At 34.2% G+C, this 25,292-nt stretch overlaps 1 protein-coding gene across 3 annotated transcripts in view; it reads right to left on the reverse strand.

Moving 5' to 3' along the window:
* The window catches only part of MMS22L (MMS22 like, DNA repair protein), a 156,152-nt gene that overhangs the window by 98,070 nt on the left and 32,790 nt on the right, over nucleotides 1-25,292 (reverse strand). For all 3 annotated transcript variants that reach the window (XM_023587680.3, XM_004454567.5, XM_071218604.1), the window contains 3 exons: nucleotides 25,073-25,203; nucleotides 23,502-23,615; nucleotides 2,748-2,924 (listed from right to left, as the gene is read on the reverse strand). In XM_023587680.3, coding sequence (XP_023443448.2) covers nucleotides 2,748-2,924; nucleotides 23,502-23,615; nucleotides 25,073-25,203 — 422 coding nt within the window. The remainder of the gene's footprint in view (nucleotides 1-2,747; nucleotides 2,925-23,501; nucleotides 23,616-25,072; nucleotides 25,204-25,292) is intronic.

The following is a 25,292-nucleotide window of genomic DNA, read 5'->3' on the forward strand; positions in this document are numbered from 1 at the left end:
GTATGTTTACTGAATAACTATTTTTTTTCTATCGCAGTTGGCTATGCTAATACATCCAAAGAGGAAAAAAACAATTTAGGCAATTTTCAAAATTCTAATCTAAATATATCCCAGATCTAAATTAATATCCTATATAATCTCTCAGAAAAATTAAACCTGTGTGTCTTTATGTTCATATCAATGACCATATAACTTTACCAAACAAACTGAGACACTAACAAGAGTGAAAGAGGAAACTAACTACATAGAACAAGAGATAAATAGGTATGAACCAGAACTGGCTCTTGCAAACTAGGACACATGGTCACCCTATCCAAAACCTATCCTTAAAAGGCAATCTTTAGGAGGTCCCTAATATCAAGTTTAAGTGATAAAGACAGGGTGATATTTAACTATTGGGTATCCAAGTTACTTCACCTGGATATAACATTTTTATCTACTTCATATTCACTGAGATAATAATTGAACAATCACTGTGAGATGTTAAACACTTTGCAAACATAATGTGCTGAAGGTATGATCCCTAATAAAAAATATTAATAACAGAAAAACTTATGTTTTTCTTTAAAAATCACCAAGGAGTCCAGAAATAATTGGAAGTTTTTGAGGAATTGTGGATAAAGACTTTGTTTATTTTACATATACACATATATTATACATCCTTCTTATATTTATTATGTGAAAGTTTCTTTTTCAAATACCATGACTCTCCTTTTAAAACTGTCTATATATTTTAAAAAATTAAGATTTAAACAAAATGCATGTATTCTGGCAAAAGAAAATCAAACACGAACTGCAGACAAATGTTAAAAAACGTAAGTAGGCTATTTTAAACACAGATAATTCATTTACTATCTTGATTCAGAGTTAATAAAAGGAATAACCTCCTCTGGAATGCTCTGTATGAAATAGAACAGTGATTTTGGCAATGCTATGCAATTGTGAGTAGTTATACCAGTGAAATCCAACATTATAACAATAGTAGTAATGATAAACATTAACAGAACTAGAGAACCTACCACAATGGGAGAATCTGGGGTCAATATCAACCACTACTGAAACATACCATTCACTCAAATAAGTGTTAAAGCAGTTCCAACAAACATTAACAATCTAAAAGCATGTTCCTTGAGGCAACAGGCATTATAATCTGTTTCATGTGTATCCTCTAATTGGCACCTATTATCATGATATCACACAATAGGAACTCAAAAGTGTTTAATTATCATATTTACATACTTTGATTAAAATTAGAAATAGGCACTTGGAGGAACAAAGGTTGGAAGAGAAACGAAACTGTTCATATTAAGATCTTAATATTAAAGGTAAATTTTTAATGCTGTTCCACTATTCTAATTAAAAGTTGTGAAACATTACCACATAAGCCCCACAAAAACATTTCATAAAAGGGCTACTGTAGTAACGGCAATTGCTAAGATTTATTGAGTGTTCACTGTGTATTAGCAAGGTAAACACTGATGTACAGAAATAAAGGAGAGGAGACAAAATCTTTCTCTATAAAAAAGCTCATTCTATTGATCTCTTTCAATATATTGGTAGAACATTTAAGTGCACTGACACTAAGCTGTGAGTGAATTTCTCAGCACTTTCTGAGTTATTACTTTATTTCATCTTGCTATCTTCTGAAGGACCTTTTATCATTAGGGGGATCAGTTAGAGGACCTCTTGGAGTCTGTTCCAGTTCTATGATGTATATACGCCAATATTAACAATTGCTCAGATACCAAGGACGATCTCTCAAAACTGACTCTGTCCAAGTTTCCAAAGAAAGGAAAATCTGTAAAGTCCATCAAGAAACAAGTTTCATGATATAATGGTTTCCATAAGGAGTAGAGGATGAGAAAAGAACTAAGGTATTTCTTAAAAATAAGGATCCCCACACTCTCCATACCACATCTACTAAGTCAGGATCTCCATAGCTAAGATCTAGAAATCCAGTTTAAAACGTTTGCAGGTGGGTCTGAAAAATCTGGATTTTGACATTTTTGGGAATCATTCCCATAAAAGACCAATTTTGAAAACACAGACACACTGGTTTCAAGATTCTAGATGCCTGTTTTATGGAACTGATAGGCTGACATAATACTATAATACTTTTCATTTCAGAATGTAGAAGTTATATAACAATAGGACATTTTAAGTAACACTGTAAAAAAAAAAAACAACTTCCTATCTAGAAATTGATACACTAGCTAAAATCTGTCTTCCTACCTGTAGGTGACTTTATGGTTGTTTAGTAGATTAAAATGTCTTTGAAAAAAGCTTTTATAAAAAGGTATTATTCTGAAGAAATAATTTTATCAAATTAGTCATAAAAACTGATCATTCATATGCTTTCCCAGTGGTAATCTTACAGATTTTAGAACTAGAGATTATCTTTGGAAAAATCAGCCAATCCTATCCCTCATTTTTTTGGATGATGGAATAGAGGCCCAGAGAGGTTTAAAGTAATTTACTGAAGGGCACACAACAACTTAGCAGCAGGTCCAGGACTAGATTTCAAGTCTTCTACAAGTTGCTTTTATTTAAACAAAAAACAAAAATAAACTTTATCATTTTTCAAGATGTTTATAGCAAGGTCTACAGCTTCTAGACTTAGAAGCTGAATTTACTTCTGTAGGATGGACATTTTTGTTGTTTCTGCTTACTCTCTAATTTGCCTATGAAAACATGTATTAATTGATAACACAAGAAAGTTTTTAAAAAATAAGACCTTACCACCTTACCATATCATCTGGTATTCCATGGCGATCAAACTGGTAAAATGATGCTAAATGAGTAATAATCCACCAACTAAAACCTAATGGATCCCTGGACTGGATTACAGTTATAGAAGATCTTTTCTGATCACTTGATTTTTCAAAGAGTGTTCTCAGGAGTTTTTTCATCCAGTTCCAAAGTGACTGTAGAAAAAGAATATGATTCAGTTAAATTAAGGCAGCATTCCAATAATCTTTAATTTGAGGTTTTTCCTCATTTTTATAATGAATATATCAGACATATAAAAGAAATGTAAAACACATATAAACTGAACTTAATAACAAAAAAATGTCTGGGAAAGATGGTTTTCCAAATACAGAATTCTCGGTTATTTACTGTTTTAGATTTATCAAGCTTCTTAAATCTGTGGATTGTGTCTTTTATCAATTCTACAGAAATTCTCATGCATCATAACCTCCTCAAATACTGCCTTTGCTCAATTCTCCTTCACATGCTGCTGAAATTCCATTTAAACATATTTATGACTTTCTCGAATTTTTTTATCTGTATTTTCTATTTTTGGATCTCTGATATTCTCAGCACTTTGTTTACTCTGCCATTTTTTATTTTCTTCAGCTATGTTTAATTTGCTGTTAAACCCATTTATTTAGTTTTTAGCTTTTTTTATTATTGTTTTATTTATAAGAACTTTTATTTGGTTCTTTTTCAAATCATCTTTGTAATTTCATGTTTCTTGCAATTATCTTCTCAAGCTTAACCTTTTCCTTTAACATAGTCAGAATTGTTGTTTTGTAGTATACATATTTCAGTATTTCTGTAGGTATGTTTCTATTTGCACATTTATTCTATTTTTTTAGGAGGTACTGGGGAATGAACCCAGGACTTCGTACATGGGAAGCAGGTGTTCAAGCACTGAGCTATTTCTGCTTCCCAATGCGTTGTCTTTTTTTGCTTGGTTGTTTGTTTTTAGGAGGTACGGACATTGAACTTGGGCCCTCATACATGGGAAGCAGGAGCTCAACCACTTGAGCTATATTCACTGTGTGGATGGTTAAATCTAGCTCATAAGGTTTCTGGTTTTCTTGAATGCCTATTTTTGTTATGTGTTTTGGGCTTTTCTATTTGAAAATTTTATAGGAAGGACTGAAAAACTATACAAGTGATTGTAACCACACTATGATTTGGACTGTGGGGTGTTTCACTTACTGTTTACCCTCAAAAAACAGGCATAACTCTTTGGGAAACCAATCATAGGGAAATCCTACTTTTATGCTCCATATCTTGTGTAGGCCTTGGGCTTTGATTTCTGTCTCCCAATTATGGGATGATAGAAAATGAAGACTTTCATTTTCCAGAATCTGCAAATGATCTATTTTAAAAGAACTTTTAGAATTTATTATCTAGTTGTTTTAGTATTCAGTGGGAAGATTGATCCAAATAACTTAACACACTATTACCAGAGATAAGAAAAGTCCAGTATCTTTAATGCTTTTATTTTTTTATTTCCTTTATTCTTAAGTTATTTTAGATCTCTTCGAAATAGTATATAACTCACTTTTTAAAAAAATTCCAGTCTGTCTTTTAACTGGAGCACTAGTTCACTTATATTTAAATATTAAGTAAATGCATTTATTTCCATCACTGCTACTGTCTGTAATCTCTTAAATTTGCTTAGTTGAAAATAACTTGATTTCATCTCATTCTTGAAAGACTTTCCCAGGTAAAGAATTTAAGTTGACAATTATTTTGCCATAACCCAATGAAGATATCATTCCCACTGGTCCAGTGCTATTAAGAAATCGTCACTCTAATTGTCACTATTTTGAAGGTAACAAAAGCTATTTGTCTGAAGGCTTTTAATTTGATCTTTGTTTTTCTACAGTTTCATTCTTTTAATTTACTGTGAGTGAAATCTGATAGTCTTCTTGATCTGTTACCATAAACATTGGAAAATTTTCAGTCACTCTTTCCTCGAACATTTACTGTTACACTTTTCCTTTCCTCTTCTTTGGAACTACAATTAGACATACACTAGACATCTTCTTTAGGATCTATGTCTCATCATTACTCTTTTATATTTCCCATCGCTGTCTCTCTACATTGTGCATAACTTCTTCAGTCCTAATCTCTAGTTTACTTAATTCTCACCTCAACTGTATCTAATCTACAGTTGCACCCATCTATTGAGTTTCAAATTGATTATTATATTCTTTATTTCTAGAGGTTCTATTTAGTTTTTTCATGTTTCATATTCAAAAGATTTTTACCCTGTTCATTTTCAAGCTTGGCTCATTTGCCTTCAACCTTATTAAATATAGTTATTTGAATAATCATACCCAATTCTTAAGTTTTTGTAAGTCCATTTCTACTATCTGGTTCTCACCTATGGTGCACTGTTTCCTTGTATATTCAGTGACCTTTAAACATGAATTGCTCATTTCCTTGTATATTTTTACTATAGGAAATCCTTGAGGTCTGGGATGAAGATACCTTCCAATTTACATTTGCTTCTGCCAGGCACTGGAGACGCTACTAATCCTGAACTACATTAAATTTAAGTCCTGGTACGAAGTACCCGTGAATATGCTTCACCCAGAGGCAGCAACTGTTAATATTTTGCCACAATTAATTTCTCTGTGTGTGTGTGTGTGTAAACACACACATATGTACATACTAAGCATAAGTTGCAGACAATTATGCTCTTTTACCATTAAATCCTTCAATATGAATTTCCCAAGAACTATGAAATAAACTTTTATTGCCATAGAACAATTACCAAAATCAGGAAATGTAATTTAGATATGATAATTAAGCTAACCTAGATACCATATTCACATTTTTCCAATTGTCCCAGGAAAGCCCTTTATTGCAAAAAAAATTATTCCTAGTCCAGAATGCAGATGACATATATGTTTTCAAGTCTTTTTAGTCTCCTTTTATCTGGAAGATTTTCTCAGTTTTTTTTATTAAAACATTTTACTTTGAAATAATTTCAGACTTAAAGTTACAAAATTATAAAAAAAAACACTTGCTTTATCATTCTTTATATATAATCTTTTCTATATATGATACAGATCACACATTTTTTATGAAATATTTGGAGAGTAAGTAAAAAGGCCATTCTCTAACCTCAGCACAATTATTACAGACCTCATTCAAAAATCCCATACTGTGTCTCTTATTCTATTTCTAGATTCAGAATCACGTTGCATTTAGTTACCATAATCTCTTAGTTTCCAATCTATAATAGTTCCTCAAATTTTATCTTTCATAAACCTTGGCATTTTTTGGAAGAATACATAGACCAGTTATTTAGGTTTGACTTGTATTACACCTCATGATTATACAGATATTTTGCATTTTGGGGCAGAAATACTACAGAAATGTTTTGGTATCCCTTCTTATTGGGAATACATAATGTTATTACAGGTGATGTTATTACTACTTGGTTAAGGTGGTGTCTTCCAGATTTTCTGTAAAGTTTCTATTTTTCCATTTGTAATTTATAAGCACCTTGTAGAAATACTTATGAAACAATGTAAACATCCTGTCTTCATCATACTTTTGTCCACACTGGCATTCATTGAGGATTCTTAAAATAATTCTTACTGTAGAAATTGTCAAAAAGTGATGCTCTAATTCCATTACTATTCTTCATTTATTAGGAAGAGTCTCTCTTCAATTTTTTTTTAAGGATTTTTTAAAAATTTATTTTTTCTCTCCCCTTCCCTGCCCACCCCCCACCCAGTTGTCTGCTCTCTGTGTCTATGCACTGTGTGTTCTTCTGTGTCTGCTTGTATTCTTGTCAACAGCACCAGGAATCTGTGTCTCTATTTGTTGTGTCATCTTTCTGCGTAAGCTCTTCATGTGTGTGGCACACCGTTCCTGGGCAGGCTTGCACTTCTTTCGCACTGGGCGGCTCTCCTTACGGGGCGCACCCCCCGCATATGGGGCTCCCCTACGCGGGGGACCCCCCTGCATGGCACGGCACTCCCTGTGCGCATGAGCACAGCGCATGGGCCAGCCCACCACATGGGCCAGGAAGCCCTGGATTTGAACCTGGATCTCCCATGTGGTAGGCGGATGCTCTATCCTTTGAGCCAAATCCGTTTCCCTCTCTTAAAATTTATTTATATTAGTATGGGTTCACAGACTCTTATACTCTAAGTTACAGTTATTTTCTATCATTTATTTTATCGCTCAAATTATTCCAGATTTGGCCTACAGCAGACCCTTCAAGTTGGCTCTTGATTGTATCCTTTTGACAGTGCACTATTTTGTTTTATTTTTTTAGCAATTTCTTAGTTATGCCTTAGATAAGCCTTAAAAGGCATATCTTTTACTTCCAATGTCCCAGTCCTGAAACCAGTCATTTCTGGGAGGAAGCTTATTTCTTTTTACTGGAGAATGGTATTTCAAAACCAAGGTATGGATGCTACTTGCTGTTACTTATTTTTATTGCTTCTAGGGCCGCCCAGTGGAAAAGTTAGGAAATGTATATATGTACACACACATATCTATATTAAATATTATATATATAAACTGTGATTTCATCTTGATACTCCAAATTATACTCCAACATGAAAGGGTTCATTCTAGCTTTCCCTCTTTCCAAATTTGTAACTCAACTTTCCACGAGTGACAAACTCAGTTCTGGTTGATTCTTAATTACCCACATATATTTGTTAATTTACTCAGTCCTAGAATACAAATAATGTAGATTCAAAATAGAAAACTCTCAACATGCAAAAAGCAAGCCTAAAATAAGACTGTAATATCTGTAGTTCTTTACAGTTCTTTTATCATTAGGCTTAATAGCCTATTACTAAAATAGTTATATAGGTTAGTTCTTCACAAGTGTGTTGCTCATTTGAAATACTGTTTGGTTCAACAGTTTCTGTTTGTATTCCACTGAGTCTCCTTTCAGTAAATGATTTGTTTTTGGAACTTGTGCAACAATAACAAGGCTCTAATGTCAGAAGTATACAAAAAGCTATTTTCAAGTGTCACTCTGCAAACCCTTCCACTCTATTCCAACCTACCAATCTTATTACTTGATATATTCTTACTGTATTTCTTCTGTACAACTAGCATTTATGTGTGTATTTCTTCATTTTCCCTACTTTCTTACACAAAGGGTAATATACTATAAATGTTCTTTTGCACTTTGGTTATTACATTTAACAACAAATCTAGAACTCCACAATAATTCAGATATCTTTCTCATTCTATTGTACAACTGTATTAATACTTCAGTGTGCAGGTACAATGGTTTATTCAACCACTCTTCTACTATTTCATTATTACAAACAATGTTGTAATGAATAGTCTTGTGCATAAGCCTTTTTGAATTGTTGAAGGTATATATTTAGTGGAAACTCCTGGAAGTAGGAATGGTAGGGTCAAATGTCAGTAAATGTTATCAATAGCCAACCCCTTCATAAGGGTTATACCAGTTTGAATTACCCACCAGCAATGAGTAAGAATGGTCGTTTCCTCACATTCTTACCTATGTCAATCTGAAGGTAAAAAAATGTTATCTGAGTTTTAATTTGCATTTCTGTAAATATGAGGTTAAACACTTTTTCATATAGTTAATGGGGCATACATACACACACACACACGTATGTATACATAGATAAATGTGAATGATCTTTATACCATTTTTGTATCAAGACTTTTGTTCCCTACCCCTCAGTCTTTAAGAGTACTTTAGCATATTAATTTTTAGCGCATTACCTGTGATACACATCACAAATATTTTCTTCCAGTTTTTCAGCTGTTTTTTAATTTTACAGTATCTTTTACCAGGCAAAAATTATTTTTATGTATTCAAACTTATCAAGAGATTGTTGCTGGATTTTGAGGCATATTTAGAAAATCCAAACTTACACCTAGGTTATAAAGAAATTCACCAATGTTTCATTCTAGTATTTGTATGGTTTCACTATTTGTGGATCCCTGATCCACGCAGAATTTACCCTTGGGCATTGCATGAAGTATGGATTTAATTTGATCTTTTTCAAAATAGCTAACCAGTTGTCCCAGCACAAATTATTTAAAAATCCTTTGTCCCAGTGATTTGAGATGCCATATATTAATTTCCACATATATGCGAAAGTATTTCTGGATTTTCTATTCAATTTTACCTGTCTCTTGGCCTATTCATGTACCTATACCACAGTTTTAATTACAGAGGCTCAATGGTATGCTATAATGTCTGACAAAGACAGTGCCCCCTCATATCTTCTTTTTCAGGGTATTTTTACATAATTGTTTAACTATGTAAACATTAGCATCATCTTGCCGTCTCCATAAAAGAACCTTTTTAATATTTTCCTGAAATTGTATTAAACTTACAAATTAACTTAAGAATGGATATCTTTGTGATGATGAGTAATCTTATCCAAGAAAAAGGTTATCTTTCCATTTATTCAAGTCTACTTTTGTGACTTTTAAGAGTATTTCAAAAAATTCCTCACGGATTTTGCAAATTTATCTTCCAACTTATTTAATCTTTTATGTCACTATGGAAAATGGAGCTTTTAGTAACACTGTGGTCTCTACCTGGAACTTGTGTATAGGAAGACTATTGATTTCTGTGTGTTCATTTTATTAACTGCTACCTTACTCAATTTTTGATGAATTTTTTTCATTGATTTACGAATGTTTTCCAGGTATTTTATTGTATCATCTACAAATAGAATTTTATTTCTTCTCAACTAATTCTTCTAAACATAATTGATTTCTCTCTTGTACTGCCTAATACGTCAGTGCAATGTTGGAGCATATTGGAGGTAGTGAGCATCCTTTCCTTGTTCCTGATCTTAGTGAAAATGCTTCTAAAAATGCCCCATTCACTATGATGCTGCCTTTAGTGCTAAAATTAATATTTTATCATGTTAAGAAAGTATCTATCAATTCCTAGTTCTATTTTTACAGTGTTTTTAGCTATCAAACCAAACACGCATTCCTGGAATAAAACTCACTTGGTCATGAATATTATTTTGTAATGTGGTGTTGGATTCTATTTGCTAATATTGATAGTCAAAATGATATCAGGGGAAACGGACTTTGGCCCAGTGGTTAGGGCGTCCGTCTACCACATGGGAGGTCCGCGGTTCAAGCCCCGGGCCTCCTTGACCCTTGTGGAGCTGGCCCATGCGCAGCGCTGATGCACGCAAGGAGTGCCGTGCCACGCAGGGTGTCCCCCGCGTAGGGGAGCCCCACGCGCAAGGAGTGCGCCCATAAGGAGAGCCGCCCAGTGTGAGGGAGGGAGCAGCCTGCCCAGGAATGGCGCCGCCCACACTTCCAGTGCCGCTGGCGACAACAGAAGCGGACAAAGAAACAAGACACAAGACGCAGCAAAAAGACACAGAAAAAAAAAAACAGACAACCGGGGGAGGGGAGGGGAATTAAATAAATAAAAAAATAAATCTTTAAAAAAAAAAAAAAAATGATATCAGTCTGTAGTTTTCTTTTTTTGTACTATCTTTATCAGATATAGATATCAATGTTCTACAGGTATTATAAAAATTAGGAAGTTTTCCTTCATTTTCAGTGCTCTGGAACAATTTATAAAGCAGTGAGACTTTCTATATAATTTTAATATTTAAAGTTTAGCTATATTTCTTGAAAACATTTGGACCTATTATTTTTTGCAGGGTGGTTCTTTGGTAACTTTCTCTATCTCTTCTAGGCAAATTGGTCTATTTAAGCTCTCTATATCCAATGGGGTAAATTGTGGCAATCTATTCTCGTAAATTACCATTTTAGGTTCCAATGCCCATCTGCATAGAGATCTAAAAAATATGTTTTTCAAAAATTCTGCTTAAGTATTTATTTTCCCTTTGTCATCTTTTATTTTGTATACTTCTTCTTTTTCCCTTCTTCTTAATCAAGTTTGCTAGTAATGTGTGTATTCTGTTAATTTAGGGGTATCCCACCCTGTAGCATGTCTGCACCTATGTACAATCTCTTTCCTTGTTTCTTAATAAATTCTTTACTACCTTGCCTACCCTTAAAAAAAAAGAGAGAGGGAGGTTTTTACTGTTAACTGGCTTACTATTTTATTCTCACCCTCAGTTTCTGCTTTTATCTTTATCCCATTCTTATGCTTTCTTTTGGTTTATTAGTTATTCTTTTACTGTTTTTTTCAAGTTGGGAATTTAAGTCATTTCTTTTTATTGATAAAATTATTTTAGTGCTACGAATTTTCCTCAAATTACTGCTTTAAACATATTCCATATACTGACTTACAGTGCTTACATTATTACTTTTTAGAAATTTTGTACTTTCAACTTGCATTTCCTTTTTCATTCAAGAAGTATTAATGTAGTTTTTTTCCCTTACTTTCTGGGTTGAAGGATACTTTTCATCTTTTTTTGTTAATAATTTTCATCTAATGCTATAATCAGTATTGTTTGTAATAATTCTACTTTATTGCATTTCCTGATGATTTCTTTCCTACCCATACGAATTTCTGTCAACATTCTATGTTTTCTTAAAAGAAGGTAAGTTCCTTATTAGGGTATAACGTATGGTATATACACATAGATAGACTGATGGATAGATAGACAGATAGATAGATATGGATATACAATATTTAATGTTGTTTACTTAAACTGTACTATGAATGGTGTCTTAAATTCACTATTGGGAAGCGGACTTGGCCCAATGGATGGGGCATCCACCTACCACACAGGAGGTCTGCAGTTCAAACCCCGGGCCTCCTTGACCTATGTAGAGCTGGCCCATGCACAGTGCTGATGCACAGAAGGAGTGTTGTGCTGCGCAGGGGTGTCCCCCACGTAGGGGAGCCCCACGCGCAAGGAGTATGCCCCGTAAGGAGAGGTGCCCAAAGCGAAAGAGAGTGCAGCATGCCCAGGAGTGTCGCCGCACACACGGACAGCTAACACAACAAGATGACACAACAAAAAGAGACACAGATTCCCAGTACCGCTGATAAGGATGGAAGTGGTCACAGAAGAACAAACAGCAGATGGACACAGAGAGCAGACAACTGTGTGGGGAAGGGGGGAGATAAATTTTTTTTAAAAATTCACTATTATTAGCATATTTCAATCTGTGTCTTATAAGTCTTGCAATTTGTGTTTCATAAAGTCTGTGAGTTATTTAGTGCAGAGAAATTCATAACTGTTACATTTTCATTATGAATTGGGGCAGCTTTTAATATCAAGTATCCTTCTAAGTCACAAAAAACATTCTGTTTTAATACTTTTGGGCTTTCATTAGTGTGGTACATTTGTTACAATTGATGAAAACATTTTGGAGCATTGCCACAAAGCATGGATTATAGTTTACATTGTAGTTTACACTTTATCGCACACATTTTTGTAGGTTATGGCAAGATATGTAATGGCCTGTATCTGTCAATATATTGTCAAAGACAATTCCCAAGTCCCGGAAATGCCCCCATATTTCACCTGTTTTTCCCTCTTCCTGCCCTCAGAATCTCCAGTGGCCACTGCCTCCGTATCAATGATATAATTTCTTCCATTGACAGAATCACAATAAGTCTATAGCAGAATACCAGTAAGTCTACTTTAGTCTATAGTTCATTCCCCAATACTGAGGATTCTGGGATGGTGATGCCCACTCTGTCTCTAATTGAGAGGGGGCTTAGATCCCATGGGGCAGATGGATGGGACTCTCTTGCTTGCAGTTGTAGACGTTCTTGGTTCCTTTGTAGACTTTCTTGGTTCCTTGGGATGGTCGTTGTTCATCATCATCTCCTTGTTAGTTGTTGGCTGGGTGAGTTCAATGAACTGGAGAATAGGTGTTACAACTCCATTGAGATTCTGGGCCCAGCAGGCACACGAACAGCCCAAAGATTTGTCTCTTGGAGGTGTACCTATCAATCCTGGTACTAATTATAGGTTCAAATGGAAGGGTCAGAAGAGCCATGTTTAGGAAAATTAAGTCCAACTCTGTCACATGGGGGAGCGTAAGTTCCAAAGTAGGGCTCACTGGCAAGGCATCAACCTCCTCTACTCCTCTATTATCTGCCCTGATGCTATAGTATCTAGATGTTTCCAGACCCCTCAAGAGCACTAGTATTTGAGGTAGTATTTACTTTGGCAGTCAATGAGATCCTGCTGAAACAAGCACAAGTGTAACTTCTGAAATGGCCTCCTGGCACACTTTCAAGCCTCTTAGCCATGTAAATTCATTTGTCTTTACTTTCCCCCCTTTTGGTCAAGGTCTTTTTCCAGTTGCATTGCTACTTGTTGACTGGTAGTAATCCGTCAGTGTAAGGGAGGCTCATCCCAGGAGTCACGTTCCACTCCTGAGAGAAGGTAATGCATCTACATACTGAGCTTGGCTTAGAGAGAGGCCACATTTGAGCAACAAGGAGACTCTATGAGTTCTTACTCTAAATACAAGTGGATTAAACACCCAGTCAAAAGGCAGAGACTGGCAGAATGGATTAAAAAGCATGAACCAACTATATGCTATTTAAAAGAGATTCACCTTAAATTCAAAGATATATAATGGTTTAAAGTGAAAGGATGGAGAAAAATATACCATGCAAACGGTAACCAAAAAAAGAGCTGAGATAACTAAACTAATTTCATATGAAATAGACTTCAAGTAAAAAATTGTTAAAAGGGAAATAGAGGGTCACTATATAGTGATAAAAGTAAGTTCAACAAGAAGACAATTGTATAGGTACATAACAGCAGAGCCCCAAAATATACTAAACAAAAATTGAGATTTGAAGGGAGAACAGATAGTTCTAAATTAATGGTAGATTTCAAAACACCACTTTCAATAATGGATAGAATATCTATACAAAAGATCAATAAGGAAAGTGAAAACTTGTATGATACTCGAAACCATCTAGGCGTAATAGACATTTATAGAAAACACTTCATCCAACAGCAGTAGAATATACATTCTTCTCTTGTATACATGGATCATTCTCAAGGACAGACCACCCATATGGAAGGTAACAAAACAAGTCTCAATAAATTCAAAAATAGTGACATCATATACTGTATCTTCTCCAATCACAACAGAATGAGGTAGAAATTAATAACAAGGGGAGATAGGGAAAATTCACAAATATGTGGAAATTAAACCAATGCTCTGTTAACCTGTATGTCAACCAACAAATCATTAGGGAAATCAGGAAATATATTGAGGCAAACAAAAATAAAAAATAAAAAAACATACCAAGAGTCATGGGATACAACAAAGCAAATGTGGATGAGGATATTTATAGCTCTTAAAAAAGAAAGATCTCAAATTAGAGACCTTATCTCAAAACTAGAGACTCTATAAGAAGCTGATGTTGCCCAGTGGTTGAGCGCCAGCTTCCAACATACATGGTCCTGGATTCCATCCCCAGGCCCAAAACCTCAAAAAAAGAAACAGACAAACAAAAACTAGAGACTCTAGAAAAACAAACTAACCCAAAGAGAGCAGAAGGAAGAAAATATCAAATATTAGAGCATAGATAAATGAGATAGAGAATATAAAAACAGTAGTGAGAATCAACAAAACCAAAAGTTGCTTCTTTGAAAAGATCAATAAAATCAGCAAACCATTAGCTAAACTTAGAGAAAAAAGAGAGGACACAAATATCTAAAATCAAAAATGAAAAGGAGCATACTACTACCCCCAAAGAAATAAAAAGTATAAGAGGATACTATGAACAGCTGTAGCCCAACAAATTGGATAACTTAGTTGAAATGGACAAATTCCTAGAAATACACAAACTACACACACTGACTCAAGGAAAAAAAAAAAAAGATTTCAACAAATCAATAACTAGTAAAGAGATAGCACTAGTAATCAAAAATCTCCCAACAAAGAAAAACCCAGGACCCAATGGCTTCAAAGGTAAATTTTACCAAACATTCCAAGAAGAATTAACTTCTGTCCTGCTCAGAGTTTTCCAAAATACTGAACAAGGGTACACTCCCTAACTCAATTCCATGAGGCCAACATCACTCAAAGCTAGAAACCACAAGAAACTACAGAGCAGTTTCATATCCCTTATGAATACAGATGCAAAAATCCTCAACAAAATAATGGCAAACTGAATCCAACAGCACATCAAAAAAAATTATACAACATGACTAAGTGAGATTCATCCAAGGTATGCAAGGCTAGTTCAACAAAAGAAAATCAATAAATGTAATACATATTATCAGAACAAAGGGAAAAAAACAAAGGATCATCTTATAGGATGCAGAAAAGGCATCTGACAAAATCTAGCACAACTTCTTGATTAAAAAAAAAAACACTTTAGAAAATTAGGAATAGAAAGGAATTTCCTCAACATGACAAAGGGCATCTATAAAAACCTACCACTAATATCATACTCAATGCTGAAAGACTGATAGCTTTTCCTTTATATTAGGAACAAGAAAAGGATGCCCACTGTCACCAGTGTTATTCAACATTATCCTGGAAGTTCAATTAGGCGAGAGAAGACAATAAAAGTCATCCAAATGGTAAAAGTAAAGCAATTAGGCAGCAGAAAGCAATAAAAGCTATCCAAATGATAAAAGAAGTAAAACTTTCCCTACTTGTAGATTAAATGATTCTTTATAAAGAAAATCCTGAAAAATTCACAACAAAGCTACTGGAACCAAGAAATGAATTCAGCAAAGTGACAGGATGTAAGTTAAACATGCAAAAATCAGTAGTGTTTCTATACACCAACAAGGAGCAATCTGAAGAAAAAAAAAACTCTATTTTTACAAAGTCAGAGTAATCAAAACAGGATGGTACTGGCAAAAGGACATAATACACACCAAAACAATCAAATTGAAAGTTCAGAAAGTAACCCTCATATTTATGGCCCACTGATTTTTGACAAAGGGGGCAAACACTACTCAACTGGGAAAGAATGGTCTCTTCAATAAGTGGTGCTTGGAAAAGTGGATCTCCATTTGTAGAAAACAGGAAGACCCTTATCCCCACCATAAATAAAACCCAACTCCAAATAGATCAAAGTCATAATTAGAAGACCCAGAACTATTAAATTCCTAGAGGAAAATGTAGGGAAACATCTTCAGAACTTCATGTTATACAATAGTTTCTTAGACTTTATACCCAAAGCACAAGCAACAAAAGAAAAAATACATAAAGGGGACCTTATCAAAACTGAAATGTTTGTGCCTCAAAGACTTCATCATGAAACAATAAAGACAACCTTTTCAATGGGAGAAAATATTTGGAAACCACATATCCATTAAAGGTTTAATATTGAGAATAAATAAAGAAATCTTTCAACTCAACAATAAAAAGAGAATAACCTATTCAAAAAACAGGCAAAAGACTTAAATCAACATTTCCCCAAAGCAGATATACAAATGGACAAAATGCACATGAAAAGGTATTCAGTATCAATAGCTAAACTAGGAAAATACAAATCAAAACCACAATGAGTTACCATTTCATACCCCCTAGCATGGCTACTATTAAAAAAAAAAAGAAAAAAGCGGGAAATGGACTTTGGCTCAGTGGTTAGGGCGTCCGTCTACCATATGGGAGGTCCGCGGTTCAAACCCCTTGACCCGTGTGGAGCTGGCCAGGCGCAGTGCTGATGCACGCAAGGAGTGCCTTGCCACGCAAGGGTGTCCCCCGCGTGGGGGAGCCCCACGCGCAAGGAGTGCGCCCGTGAGGAAAGCCGCCCAGCGTGAAAAGAAAGTGCAGCCTGCCCAGGAATGGCGCCGCCCACACTTCCCGGGCCGCTGACGCAGCAAATAGATACCGAGAACAGACAACCAGGGGAGGGGGGGAAATTAAATAAATAAAATAAAATCTTAAAAAAAAAAAAAAAAAAAGGTAAAAAGAAAATACTAAGTTTGAGAGGCAGAGAAACAGGAACACTCATTCACTGTTGGTGGGAATGTAATATGGTGCAGTAGCAGTGGAATTGTTTGGCAGTTCCTTAGTAAGTACAGAATTACCATATGGCCCAGTAATCCTACTTCTAGATATACACCCAAAAGATCTGAAAGCAGGGACTCAAACAGATATTTGCACACCAATGTTCATAAAAGTATTACTCACAAATGCCAAAAGGTAGAAGCAACCTAAGTGTCCATCATTCAATGAGTGGAGAGATAAAATGTGGTATATAGATACAATTGAATATTATTTGGCTGTAAAAAGGAATAAAGTTCTGTTGCATGCGACAAGGATGAAGCCTGAAGACATCATGCTGTGTGAATAAGCAAGACACAAATGACCCATATTAAGAGACTTCACTGACATGAAATAATTAGAATAAGAGGCAGAATCTAGAATATCGGTTATCAGGAGCCATGATTATGGTAAGGAACGAGAAGTTAATTGTACAGGTTTCTCTTTGGGTTGACTGCAGTTTTTGTAACGAATGGTGGTGATGCAAGTACTACATTGTGAACATAATTAATAACAGTGAACTATATATGCAAATGTAGTTAAAAAGGAAAATTTTAGGTTGTATATGTGCTACCAGAATAAAATTGTTTTAAACAATTGGACTGTACTACATATAAACAATATTAAACGACAGACTATTGTTAATAATACAATTATAAAATGTTCTTTCATGAATTGTAACAAACATACTGCAATAATGCAAAGTATTAATAATAGGGTAGTATATGGGAACTCTGTATTATATAGAATGTTTTTCTGTAAACCAAAAACTTCTTAAATAAAAAAATTTAAATATTAAAAACTCATTAACCATTGTTGTTATTATTATCAGGTCCATACTGAATTCAGATTCCCTTAGTTTTTACCTAATGTCCTTCCTCTGTTGCAGGATCCTATCCCAGATAAAATATTAAATTTAGTTGTCATGGTCTCTATAGGTTCCTTTTGGCTGACAAACATCTCAGACTTTCCTTCTTTTTGATGACCTTATAGAAGTAATGGCCAAGAGTTTTACAGAAATTCTCTACTGGAATTTCTCTGATATTTTCTTCATGATTAGACTGGGGTTATGGATTTTTGAGGAGGAAGACCACAGAAAGAAAGTACCATTTTCATCATATAATATCAAGGGTACAGTCTATCAACATGACATATCACTGTTGACACTAACTTTGATCACCTGGATGAGCTAAGGTTTGTCACATTTCTCCTCTGTAACATTACTTTTTTCTCTACCTTACAATACTGTACTCTTTGCAAGGAAGTTTACAATGTATGGCCCACTTAAGGAGTGGGAGTTTTGCTCCCTTTGCCCTCTCCTTTAATAGCAATATTTCAAATTTGCCACAACAGAAAACATCTGCCTCCCACCCATGTCCCTGTCTCTAAGTCTTAGGCTTATGTCTCTGTTTTAGTCTTTTATCTTAAAATATAGTGACATGCTTACTATCAGTCCTTCAGTTTTTATCCTAGTCATCTCTTGGTTAGATAAAGCTCATCCACTAGTAACTTCCTCAAGGGCTTATAGATACAGAAATTCCTTTGTTCTTCAACGTCTTAAACTGTTTTACTATATACTTGAAACTTGAAGGGCAGCTTGGCTGGATATAAAATCCTTGGCTTATAATTACTCATTGTTTTTTTAACTGAATTATTTTAAATGCTCTATTGTTATCTTATATTCTAAGAACTCTAATGCCAGTTATATTATTTTTCTTCTGTAAGTTATTTGGAACATTTACCTAGAGAACTTGAAGATTTTTTTCTTTGGAATTAAGTAGTTTTCAGTAGGCTTGCGTTAATCCTTCCTATTACCAGGAGGTCCTCTTGCCTAATCCTGTTGTTTCACTTTCTTCTTTAGGGACTCTATTTATAGCATACGGTCATTTCCTCTTTGCCTATCTTCTATTTCAATCATTTTCTCTCTGATTCTTTATGTTTATCTCATTTCTATCTCCTTGGTTGTTTTACCTTTCTTCTATGTTATTTATTAATTTTTCATTTGTCTATTTTTCCTTGAATGCATTGTAATTTAGTCAATTCTGAGATAACTTTTCTTTGTTCCTCCCATTTTCACTCCTGAGTTCAATTTAACTCTTTTCATTCCTTCCTGGTTTTTCTACATTTGTTTCTAGCATTTGAATTTGCTATTCAAGTTAATTTACAGCCCCAAATGCTGTAATTTTTAATTTTTAATTTTAAAGAAGCGTTAGATTATAAAAATGTTACATATAAAATATAGGGGATTCCCATATGCTCCACACCCTTACTCTCCCACACTTTCCCATATCGACAACTGCTATTAATATACATTTGCTAAATTGATGAATACATATTGAAGCATTGATATCAACCATGAACTATAGTTTACATTATAATTCACACTCTATCCTGCACAATTTTGTAGATTATAACAAAATATATAATGGCCTGTATCCATCGTTGCAATGTCATGCAGGACAATTCCAAATGTTCCAAAAATGCCACCATATTACACCTATTCTTCCCTCTCCATCCCCTCAGAATCTCTGGGGGTCACTGCCTTTACATCAATGATAAAAGTTCTTCCATTGCCAGAATAACAATAATTCTATAAGTGAATAATAACACCAGAACTATTACACCAGGCTCTTTATAGTAATGATTTTACTTATGAATCTTTTCTTGTGAAATTGAAACTTAGTCTAGCATTATATACTGTCTAAGAGTTACCTCCTGAAAGCCTCCTTATTGCTCAAATGTGGCCTCTTTCTAAGGAAAACTCAGCATATAAAAGCACTACCTTCCCCCTCATGTGGGACATGACTCCCAGGGATGAGCCTCCCTGGCACCTAGGGATTATTACCAAGCACCAACTAGCAATGCATCAGGAAAAAGACCTTGACCAAAAGGGGGAAATATTAAATAAAATGAGTTTTTATGGCTCAGAGATTTCAGAGTGAGTCAGGAGGTCATTCCAGAGGTTATGCTTATGTACATCTCAGCAGGATCTCACTAACTGCCACAGTAAACAGTGTCTCAAACAGCAGGGTTCCTGAGGGCTCTAGAGACATCCAGACAGTTTAAGCAGGGCAGACAGGCTCAGGAATTTGGCACCCTGTCAGTGAGCCTTATTTTAGAATTCATGCTCTCCACTGTAACTGAGTTAGACTCATTTATATAATTTCCCTACAAATGGCTCTTCTGTTCCTTTTATTTGAACCGGTAATTAGCATTATACTCATTAACTATATGTCCCAGAGACTTAAATCTTTGGTCCGTTCATGTGCCAGCTGAGTCTTGAGTCTCAGCAGAGGTGCAACATCTACTCTCGAGTTCACTGAACTCACCCAGGACAACATGGAAATGATGATGGAAATCACCTATCCCAAGGAACAGTGTTTGCAACTGTAAGCAAGACAGTTCCATCCATCAGCCCCATGGGACCGAGGCCTTCTGTCAATTAGAAACAGAGTGGGTATCACCATCCCCAAATCCTCAAGATTGGGGAATGAATAATGGACTAAAATACTTATTATTATTCTATTATCGAATTGTTGTTATTCTCCTAAATGTTTTTATGAGTAGATTTAATTCAGTCTATAGTGTTATCTTACCATTTTTGTCTGCTTTTGAGTTGTTTCTGGGGGAGGTGTGGCATTATCAGCCAAAGAATATTAATATTGCCAGCTAAAACAATCTTGTTTTGTTTTCCTCTACAGACTTAATTAGCTTCTACTTTCATTTTGTAGATTTGAACTGATTTACAAGATACGTACTTCAGTAGTACCCTTTCTGTCAAATGTACTGAGGTCCCATTTCTTTACAGGACTTTTTTTTCCCAAACAGTGGTGAGAGTAGGTGTTAAGTTTTTTATTTTGTTGTTTAGCTTTGTTTTCTCTTATAAGATGCTAAATTTTCTGCTTGTGTTCCTTGTCTCCGTTAATGCCCAGTCACCAATTGATACCACTCCCTTTCACCTTTTTAGTCCCCAGAAGTTCTATCAACAAGCACTGCTTCCTAGCATCAATAACACTCTTTATATTCCTTTCCTATAGTCAGTGCTGTGATCTACAAGGACACTTTTTGAGCACTTTCATATTCTGGCAATGGTTTTAGATCAATTTTATGTCCAATGCTAACTCTCTCTCTCCTCTTGCCAGTTTTCATGGACTTCCCTTGCTCACTACAAAGGCTATAGTAGGTTCTGTCAGTTCTTACTTTATTTACAACAGCATTCTTAACTTCTGGATATGGTATCAGACTGTTTTTTGCTCAATTGGAGAATACGGGTTTAGGCAGCAAAACTACACACAGTACTTAGAAGTCACTGGCTTTAAATTTTTAATTCATTCTAGGTACCATGAATTCAGGCTACAAACCTGAATGAGGGTTGATTTGCAATAGTAAACATACAGAAGCAGTTTCAAAATTTTGCAAAGTGCCACAGTTAAAGACAGGCAATTTTCCTTAACAGATTTAATTGAGTTTCCAGTTCAAGCTTTTGGATGCCGAGAATTACGGACAGTTGGTCTACTATTAGGCTACCACCTTGCGTCAACTCTGAGCACTGTCATGTATTATTATATCCTATGTAATTAGTCAGTCAAAGGGGTACTGATGCAAAGTACCAGAAATCTGTTGGTTTTCATTTGGGGTAAAAGTTCACAGTTAAAAGGCCCTAAAGAGTCCAACTCAAGTTTGCTTCCTCATCAAAGTCAGTTGCCACATGCTGTAGCAGAATGGCATTATTTAAAAAAAAACAAAAAACAACCAGTATTGGAGAAGATGTGGAAAAACAAGAACACTCCTTCACTGTTGGTATGAATTTAGCTTATGCAAAGACAGTATGGCAATTCCTCCGGAAGCTAAATATAGAACTGCCATAAGATCTGGCAACTCCACTATTAGGAACATATTCAGAAGAACTGAAACCAAGGACGCAAAACGATATTTGCACACCAATGTTCATAGCAGCGTTATTCACAATTGCCAAAAGCTGGAAACAACCCAAGTGTCCACCAACCAAGGAATGGATAAACAAACTGTAGTATGTACACATGATGGAATACTATTCAGCTGTAAGAAGACACAAAATCAGGATGCATATGACAACATGGATGATCTTTGAGGACATTTTGTTGGGTGAAATAAATCAGACACAAAAAGACAAATATTGTATGGTGTCACAAACATGAACTAAATACAGTGAGTAAACTCATGGAGTTAAAAATCTAGAATATAGGTTATTAGGAGACAGAATGGGGGCTGAAAAGGGAAAGCTGATGCTTAAAGTAGGTATAATTTTTTAATAAGGTTGATTATAAATGTTAGGAAGTTGATGGTAATGCATTATAATGAGTATAATGAACACTGTTCATATATAAATATGAATGAGGTTAAAGGGGTAGCCTAGGAACATAAATGTCAATAGAAAGAAAGCTAGAAGATAACCCTGAGATTATATAACATAGGGAGCTTGAAGGTAAATGAGGTTTGTGGATAATAGTACAAATACAAGAATGTTCTATGAACTAGAACAAATGTACATCATTATTACAAGATGTTAAGAATATATGATAGATGGAAAAAATACAACTAATGTAACCTATGAATTATAGTTAACAGTAATATTGCAATATTTTTGCATCAGTGGCAATGAGATAATATATCAATGCTAAGGGTCATTAATGGGACGGTATAGCTTTCTTTTTGGAGTAATGAAAATAATCTAAAATTGACTGAGGTAATACAACACAACTCTGATGAAACTGCAAACCACTGAGTATACACTTTGGACAGACTGTACAAGGCATGGGACTGTATAACATAGTGAACACTGCGGTAAATGATGCATTGTGGCTTTCAGTACAAATTTGAGAACATTCATACATGAATTATAACAAATGTACAATACTAATATATGGTGTTAATTATAGGGTGGTTTATGGGGAAAATGCACCTAATGTAAGCTATAGACTATAGTTAGGAGCAATACTCGGATATTCTTTTAACAATTGTAACAAATGTTCCACACCAATGTATGGTATTTGTGGTGAGGTGGGGTATGGAAATCCTGTATGTTATACATGATTACTTTGTTTTGTAAACTCACAACTTCTTTATAAAGTAAAACAAAACAAAAAACCTTATAAGATGTGTCCAGTGCTGAACTTACAAATTCAAGACTAAATGCTTTTATCATTTTTAAATGTTGAAAAAATAAACTGTCTTTAACACACAGTAGGTACTCCATCAGTAGATGAATGCATAAATAAAATGTGGTATATACAATCAAATATTATTCAGCAATAAAAAGGAATGAAGTTCTGTTACATGCGTTGATGAGTATATTATGACATCTGTGTTACAACATGGATGAACCTTGAAAATACTTCGTTGAATGAAATAAGCCAGACACAGAAGTATAAATATTATATGGTTCCCCTTAAATGAAATATCTTGAATAAGCAAATTCAGAGAGACAAAGTAGATTAAAGGTTGTCAGGCGTCAAGGGGTAGAGGAACAGGGAGTTATTGCTTAACGGGTACAGAGTTTTTGGGATGATGAAAATATTTTAGAAATGAATGGTGGTGACGGTAGCACAAGATTGTGAATGTAATACCACTGAAATGTACACTTAAAAATGGCTAAAATGGGAAATTTGGTTTATATTGTATCGTCACAATAAAAATTATTAAATACACATATACACACATATATATAGAAGGTAGGTATTCAGGTTTCAGTTAATGTTCTTTTTGGTGACTGTTCCCTTATAAAGAAGGAATTTAATGAGATTTCCTTGGCTATAACCACTAAAAGAATTCAACGTAAGAGTAACAATAACTAGCACATCGATTTTTCAACTTACTTCTGAGAGAGACCATTTACTTCTGTGGTCCAGAAGATGAATGAGTAGTACCCATAATTCTTTAATGCATTGACATGGGCAATTGTGACTCACTAATGCTTCAGAAGGTCTAATCTGTGGTAAAGAACCAAAATTAGTTATTTATAAGAAAGTAGCAGAATTTTACATGACACATCTTTCCCAAAATGTTTTAAAAGAGTGATTTAGATAGCTTAAAATTTACGCCCAATTACATAAAATTATTTCTTTAAAAACCTGATATTACATTAACTTTTAAAATAAATGTCAATTTCACAACAAAAAGTATAGAATCAATCTTATTTTCAACTTAAAAAAAACAAACTCTGCTTTAACAATATAACCTAGCAAAGTTTTCCTGAAAAGAGCTATATAGTAAATATTTTAGGCTCAGAGGACCACAGAGTCTCTTTCACAACTACTCAACTATACTGTTGTAGATCAACAGCAGCCATAGACAACAGGGAAACAAATGGGCAAGGCTGTGTTCCAGTAAACTTTTAGTGAAAAAAAAAAAAGGTGGCAGACTGGATTTGGCCTGAGGCCCAGAGTATGCTGATCTAAATCTAATCTGTCTACCACAATAAAAAGACTTCTAATGAAAACATTAAAAAATAATTTTTAACTCATTATAAAAGGGTAAAATTTTTCTAAAATAGATTAAATATAAATATTTAAGATTTATAAAGTTTAATACATTTTCAAATTTATAATTTTTAAAACAAAAATATTCTCAGTGGCTCTAGATAAGTCAGAGAATATGTACCCTATTTGTAAATATGGCTAAACCTCTGAAATTCATAATGTATTCAACGTTTCACATATTACACACATTTCTAAAATAACATAGGTAAAAATAAAACTGCTAAGATATGACAATATATCTTGTCAAAACCACTAATCTAATCATGATTAAATTAAAAAGATAATAAATGTACTGAACATAATCTAAATCTAAATTTTAAAAAATTGTAAATCTCAATTCCCCAAAAGTAGGATTTATGTATATCATCTGAAGTAAGTGATAATCTATAAATTCCTGTCTCTTAAAATGAATGTGTTCTATAGTACCCTTAAATCACTGACTATATTAAACCTGCCATGATAAATGCAACTGAGTAAAAATACATAATTTTCTTAATGATTCTGGACTCTTTATGAAAACGAGAAAACAAAAACTCTCTTCTAATTTGTCAACTAACTTTAATTAAACACTCAGTTTATTTTATTAATATACAACAGCCATACAATAAATTATTAGAGGCCTGGTTTCTCCTGTTTGAACAGAAGTTAAACTTCCAAAGTTATAAACATCTTACTTTTATTTATTTTTGACAAGATGGAAAAGATGTTTTTTTTAATCCCTAAGACACTAATTCCACCTATTTCAAATGTTTAAATCAAAATTATTTTCCTATTCAGCTTTCAGATAATTGTAAACAAACATAAAATTAGGAGAATGAAGAAATCATTTTAAATTCAGGTTTAGCCAAATGCATTAAGAACTAATGCCATTAAATATTAAAAATACAAAGAAACTCTTAAAGCATTACCTTGTCATACCTGTTGAGAGACAGGCTTATTAAATCACAAAGGAGATTTTCACAGTGCTCTTCAAATAGACTGATGTTGGTTAAATTGTCACCTGCCAAGTTCATAAACTGATGACCATATACAACTTGTTCTAAAAAATGTTATAAAAGAAATACTTTAAACTAAAGTAGATTTTATTATTTCAGAAGGTGCAACATAATAGCACACTGTATTTAACTT

The sequence above is a fragment of the Dasypus novemcinctus genome, chromosome 11, assembly GCF_030445035.2.
Source record: "Dasypus novemcinctus isolate mDasNov1 chromosome 11, mDasNov1.1.hap2, whole genome shotgun sequence".
Taxonomy (NCBI): Eukaryota; Metazoa; Chordata; class Mammalia; order Cingulata; family Dasypodidae; genus Dasypus; species Dasypus novemcinctus.